This window comes from Peromyscus eremicus, chromosome 1, assembly GCF_949786415.1.
Source record: "Peromyscus eremicus chromosome 1, PerEre_H2_v1, whole genome shotgun sequence".
NCBI classification, from domain to species: domain Eukaryota; kingdom Metazoa; phylum Chordata; class Mammalia; order Rodentia; family Cricetidae; genus Peromyscus; species Peromyscus eremicus.
The window spans coordinates 76,760,716-76,767,341 of record NC_081416.1 but is presented as its reverse complement, the minus strand read 5'-3'; the positions used below and the strand labels follow the sequence as shown (position 1 = coordinate 76,767,341).

The 6,626-nt window shown below is 51.2% G+C and overlaps 1 protein-coding gene across 2 annotated transcripts in view; it reads right to left on the bottom strand.

The window, feature by feature from the left end:
- Positions 1-4,206: 4,206 nt before the first annotated feature.
- The window catches only part of Xpo6 (exportin 6), a 107,138-nt gene continuing 104,718 nt past the window's right edge, over positions 4,207-6,626 (bottom strand). For both annotated transcript variants that reach the window (XM_059267208.1, XM_059267206.1), the window contains exon 24: positions 4,207-4,890. In XM_059267208.1, the coding sequence (XP_059123191.1) occupies positions 4,789-4,890 (102 nt within the window). In that variant the 3' untranslated portion in view covers positions 4,207-4,788. The remainder of the gene's footprint in view (positions 4,891-6,626) is intronic.

Here is a 6,626-nt window from a genome sequence, read left to right as displayed (position 1 = left end):
TGACAACAGTATCCAGCTCTGGTCTCTGCCAGAGGACAGGAGAGCTGTAGACGACAATGGGGTCAGAGACTGGACCCCCAGTGGCTGTCCTCCAGCTGGAAGAACACCTGTGGGAGGGTAGTAAGAAGATTCATTTCTTTCCTTTTCCTTTGAGACCAGAATAGAAGGCTTGGTGATGTGTGTATTTGTGTCAAGGGCCACTGGGAGCAGGCATGGTGGCATACAACTGTAACCCCAGGACTCGGGGGAGGCTGAGGCAGGAAGATCACCGAGTTCCAGATCAAAGCCAAAGACCTGTGACTCACCTCTGTCCCCCTTCATCTGCAAACACGTATTTCCATACTGAAGACAGGAGAAAAAGAAACAAGGCTTATTTTTTAAAAAAAAATCTACCCATTTCCAAAACGTCTGCCCATATCATTGAAATCACTGACTTTATAGCTCCCACTCCACTTGAACCACCCTCCCATGGGGGCCCACACCTGATTCTGGAGCTAGCTTTCCTAGGCCCATCAACAGACCCTCCCCAATTCCAAGGGGCCCAGCCAATTAATTAACAAGCCTTTTAAAGGCAGTTCTAAGCGCTGAGAGGCAGGAAGACAGGAAGAGCCCTTGAGCAGGAGCTCCTTCAGTGAAGAGCCGCACTTGAGCGCCCTCCCTGAGGAGCTGGGAACGGTGAGGCGGCTGCTGAGGATTAGTCAGAAGGCCCCTCTGCTGCTTCCTGTGGGGAAGGCTCTATTTAGGTGAGTCTTCGCCCACTCAACAGTTTGAGGCCCTAGCTCCAGGCCAAGCACCATGCAGAGGGCTTGGAACACGGGCCACCCCCCACGCCATCTCCTCTTAGTGAGAATACCACCAATGACCCAGAGGACACAGTGCTGGGGGACAGAGAGGAGTGAAGAGCACCAAGGAGGGTTCAGAGAGGGCAGAGCAGCACTGACACTGTCAGATGAGACCCAGTGGCCAGAGCACACTCACCAACATGCTGAATGCACAGTACACTGCACAGCCCACCTCTGTCTGCCCCGACGCTCTAGCAGCAAAAAGGGACTCACTGTCTATTTTGGATGACACGGGGCCAGCTAGGATTTCGTCTCCCATGACCAGACAGACATGTCCTTGTGTCTTCCAACACTGTCCTAGAATTACTACTGAGAATGTCTTTTTTTTAATCACTCCCTAATTGGGATAGGGGATAACAAGACTCATTCATGACCCCACCAAAGCTTCTTGGCTCACCATATTATCTTCACCCAGCTTTATCCTGCTTTTCAGCCTAAAGATGCTGTCACCCCTCTGCCTCTCCAACCTCTCTGAGGTCCGTCCGTTCCACTCTGTGGACCCACTTAGATCATATCTGTGATGAGTCATGCCCTGGTCCTTAATACATCTGCTCCATCCTCATCCCTTCCCACCACTATTACAATCCTTGAGCAATCTGTTAGCTGTCTCCTCATTGGTCTGTGAGTTCCTGGGCAATATTGCTTATACCTCACTGACCTCTAGAGCCTTCTCATGCAGCCTAGCACCTGGCTCACAGAAGCCTTTGAAAAGCATCAATAAACTAGTAGTCATCTATCAGAGTTCTGTGAAAGTCCCAAGAGCCAACTAGATGCTTCTGCTCCTGTCCCTACACACAGGTCCTGAAAGGCAGGGCAAAGCTGAGGCCTGGCTCTTGAAGGTCCACCCGACCCTAATAGTCTAGGCTACCCACCCACCAAACTCATCAGCTGTCCCCACACCTGTGCTTTTGGTTCTATGCAAACATTTAATAAGATTCCAAGTCCCAGGCAAGGTGGAGGGTACATGCAAAAATCCTTCTTCAGGGCTCCACAGGCCAGGCTCTGCTGTAAGCAACTCAGACCTGTACCACAGCCTGCAATGCAGGGTCCTGCAGGTTAGACAGGGAGGGAGGGAGGGAAGAGTCACAGCACCAGCCTGGCTGCTCCTCTGCCCTCTCCTTCCCCTAGGCCAGTCTTTGATGACCCACATCACAGAGTCCTATACATGTCACAGCACCAGCCTGGCTGCTCCTCTGCCCTCTCCTTCCCCTAGGCCAGTCTTGGATGACCCACATCACAGAGTCCTATACATGTCAGCTGCCTCACAGACATGCATGACACAGATGACACCAGAAGAAGTGTTCAGCTGGATAGAGGATCTCAGGAGGAGTTCCGAGTCGCCAAGACCCACATGTCCGGTTTGCAGAGGCCCAGGAGCCTTCTATGTAGACACCCACAACTCTAAAGTCTACCTTCTATCCTTCCAACAGGAAGCTGGTCCTGCCATAGCAACTGTGAGCCTCAAAGGGTTTGTCCCAGTAATTCTGTCAGAACTTAACTGAAGGAAACACACCAGGTACACTTCACAGAGTTCTGGAAAACAACCAAGAAAAACAACCAAAAAAGACCTCGGGGCCTCAAAGTTTCCTGCTCCTGGCCTGCTTCCTTTGGGGCTCTGGGCCTGTGTGAGGCAGAATAGTATGGCTTCAGGTATGCACAGCAGAGCTGCTCACCTCATAGTGACAGGAAGCCGAAAGAGGAGAATGGTTGAACTAACTGTCTCCTCCTCCTTCCTCTAACCACATCAGGGGACCCAGCCTAGGGCCTGGTACCACTATACTGAGAGGGTCATCCTCTAAGACAATCCAGTGTGTTTTAAAAATTTCCTGGGCACTTCTCCCTTTATAATCAAGTTGACAACCATCAAGAACCAGCACAAGCACCGTGGTGTATGTTACAGAGACAGTGGGGCCACCAGAAATAAAAACTTCAGACGGCCCGTGAAGGTGGCTGAGCAGGTAAAGGCTGCAAGACTGATGACCTGAGCGCCAACCCCAAGATCCCCCAGATGACAGGAGAGAAGGACCCCACGGATGACAGGAGAGAAGAAAGGACCCCACGGATGACAGGAGAGAAGAAAGGACCCCACGGATGACAGGAGAGAAGAAGGACCCCACGGATGACAGGAGAGAAGAAGGACCCCACAGATGACAGGAGAGAAGAAGGACCCCACGGATGACAGGAGAGAAGGAAGGACCCCCCAGATGTCAGGAGAGAAGAAAGGACCCCCCCAGATGTCAGGAGAGAAGGACCCCACGGATGACAGGAGAGAAGGACCCCCCCAGATGACAGGAGAGAAGGAAGGACCCCCCCAGATGTCAGGAGAGAAGGAAGGACCCCCCAGATGACAGGAGAGAAGAAAGGACCCCACAGATGACAGGAGAGAAGGAAGGACCCCACGGATGACAGGAGAGAAGGACCCCCCAGATGACAGGAGAGAAGGACCCCACGGATGACAGGAGAGAAGAAGGACCCCCCAGAGCTGTCCTGATCTCTCTCCACATATGCACCATGGTACATATGCACGCACACACATCATACACACTCAGTATTTTTATAAAAAAAATTGTAGCAATGGCAATCCCTGTGATAAAGCACCACCTACTGTGACAAGCATGTTTTGTAGAATTTTGATGAAGAATGATCATACTACATTAGTGTATAAAAAGCAATTCATAAAATAGCACAGTTTATAAAATCACCACTGCCCCAATTTCTCAGGAACTCTGACCTTACACTCATAAGTAAATCTTCCCGGGCAGCTGTGTATTTTAAGCTGATCCAGCCACTGACTCATGCCAGAGGAACGGAAATTTTTTTGATCTTAGGACCAGGGGTTTCCACATACGGATGTCAGGGCAAGGTCCCAAACTCCCAGACACACCAGAAACTAGTCTCCTCCCACCAGGGCTCACAGCTGTCTCTTTCTACACTGACCCATACAGACCTTGCCCTCTCAGCACCTCAGGTGAAGCCTGTTCCCTGAGGGATAACTCTGACTGGGTATCTCCAGAGGGGATCGACTCTCTGGAAGGAAGGAGCCAGAGCTTGGGCTTACCACCTGGAGGTGCAGGGCCGGAAGAAAGGGTTATGGGTTTGGCAGCAAGACAGGCTCAGGATGCATGCCTGCCTCTACCACAGGGTCACTGTCATGGAGAACAGCTCCCCAAGCCTTGTGCATGCTTCTTTGGGTAGTTTGAGGAAGATGTTATCCCGAAGTCCATAGCAGTTGGGCCCCCTCTCACTGTTCTCCCAAGACAACATGGGCCTCAGCACCACACAGAGGTCCACTGTTGGTTCCATGGTGACCAACTGGATACTGGCCTTAAGGAGCTCAGGTGGAAAGATGCTCCATAACTAATACTTCTATACCAACAACTTAAGCATTTTATTTATCCATTAAGCTTCTTAGTATCACAATGGAATGATGAGAAAACAAGAACAAAAAAAATGCGAGTCTTCACGAATCTCTGACAAAGAACAGAGACTTCAAGGCAATCGGAGGGCAGGAGGCTCGACAGAAATAGTTCTGCTGTCGAATTTCTCCTGGGCTGGCCGGCCAGGAGGGTGGGGAAGTGGAATGGTGAGAAGGTGGCACTGTTGTAAGCGGTCCTTGGCGATTCGGACTCGGGACTGATAGACAGACACATGATCTGCATGGACCATGCTGTGGGACCTCTGGGTGCCTTCCTGGCATCCGGCCACATGACCCTCTGTTTGCTCCAAATGCCTGGAAACTCTACCAGTGTCAAATGGACCCCAAGGCCTGCTGTGTTGGTGGCAGCAGGAGAGGGCAAAGGCAGGCCACTTGCTCAGGGCATGACCATCCAGAGAGTGGCCAAGGCTTGTCACAGACTTCCGTGGCACAGGTGCAGGTGGTGTTGGTGGCGGTGGCAGCAGGCACGTCCCTGGGGCAGTGAGCAGCCAGGAAGGCAAGCAGGCACTCCTAGAGCTTCACAGTGCCAGGGGGTAGGCTGTCGTTGCAGAGTCGGTAGTAACGTAGGTCATTTACCAGCCTGTGCACATTCTGGGTGAACGAGGGCAGGTCCTGAAAGGCAGGGCAAAGCTGAGGCCTGGCTCTTGAAGGTCCACCCGACCCTAATAGTCTAGGCTACCCACCCACCAAACTCATCAGCTGTCCCCACACCTGTGCTTTTGGTTCTATGCAAACATTTAATAAGATTCCAAGTCCCAGGCAAGGTGGAGGGCACATGCAAAAATCCTTCTTCAGGGCTCCACAGGCCAGGCTCTGCTGTAAGCAACTCAGACCTGTACCACAGCCTGCAATGCAGGGTCCTGCAAGTTAGACAGGGAGGGAGGGAGGGAAGAGCCACAGCACCAGCCTGGCTGCTCCTCTGCCCTCTCATTCCCCTAGGCCAGTCTTGATGACCCACATCACAGAGTCCTTCCTGCATGAGTTCCACTAGTCCCTACAAGTTAAATGACATCTGAGCTGAAGAACACACACTGCCTGGCCCCAGAGCTGTCCTGCTGGGAGCAACAGCAATTGGGAAGGCACCCAGATGCTGAAATCGGGAGTCCCTCACAGCTTGAACCCTGAGCATTATCATGTTCACTGCTTCCCACATTGCTTAGTGTGGTGTAACTGGGGGTCTGCTGTGCAGGTCCCAATGTGAAGAGTGTCAACAATAGACACAATGCTGTCACAGATAGTACTGGCACCCTGCCTTAGCTACCAAGGCGATCCCCATAAAACTCAGTCACATCAGGTAGCTGATAGTTCTACCTCTCTCACTTTCTTCCGTGATGGAACTCAGCTCACACCTGTCCCCATCACCAAAGACCCCGCCTGTCTTGCCTGAGCTGGCTTGGTCAGTGCCTCTGCTGAGCTTTCTAAAAGAGCTCTTAGATCAATCATGCTGCCTACTCTCAACCACACACTCAGCTAAGATCCTGTTCCACATCTCTACTACTTCCAAGTTCAGTAACTACTAAGTCTAGGCCATCTTCTACAAAATGAAGCTAATAGTTAAGTTGCTCTTCAGAAGGTGAATGGAAGAGCAGGAAGTGCCAGGAACAGCATGCTCAACAAAACAAAACAAAACACACTATGCAGCCTGTCTTCAACAAAAGGTTTCGTGGAAGCAGGGACTGTGCCTGGCAGCAGGTGACTGAGCAGATGACAACATGGAAAGTGTGACTCATTTCATCCTGAAGAACAGCACAGGGCACAGGGCCTGATAGTGTTCACCTTTAACTCCAGCACTCAGGAGGCAGAGGCAGGAGGATCTCTATGAGTTTGAGGCCAGCCTGGTCTATATAGTAAGTTTCAGACCAAAGAAAGACCCTGTGCAGAGAGGGAAGGGTTGGATGGCACTTGCATGGAAGAGGCAGAGGAAGGGGGATCACAAATCAAGTCCAGCAAAGGCTACACAGTGACCTCATCTCAGAATACCCAAACCAAACCAAGCCAAAAACCGACCAAGTGGCATCTTTTCAATCAGCAGCTCCTAAACACCAAAGAAACTCCCTCAGTGGAGCCAACTATCCCTTTTCCATATGCATGCCAGGAGTCTACTGAGCAACTAGATTTGGAACCCACTGCATTAACTAATACTGATGCCACTGCAAAGCAACCATGAGATATTAGGAGTTGGTCAAGAGAAAACTAAGGAAAAACTACTCAAGTGGCTGAAAGAGAAAAAAAGACAGATCCCCCCAAAAAGGACAATTCTAAGATACAAAAAAGCAAAGCTGTGAGTCCAAGAAAGCTTCCCTAGGGTACATGACAAAAGAGGGGGCAGATGCCGGGCGGTGGTGGCG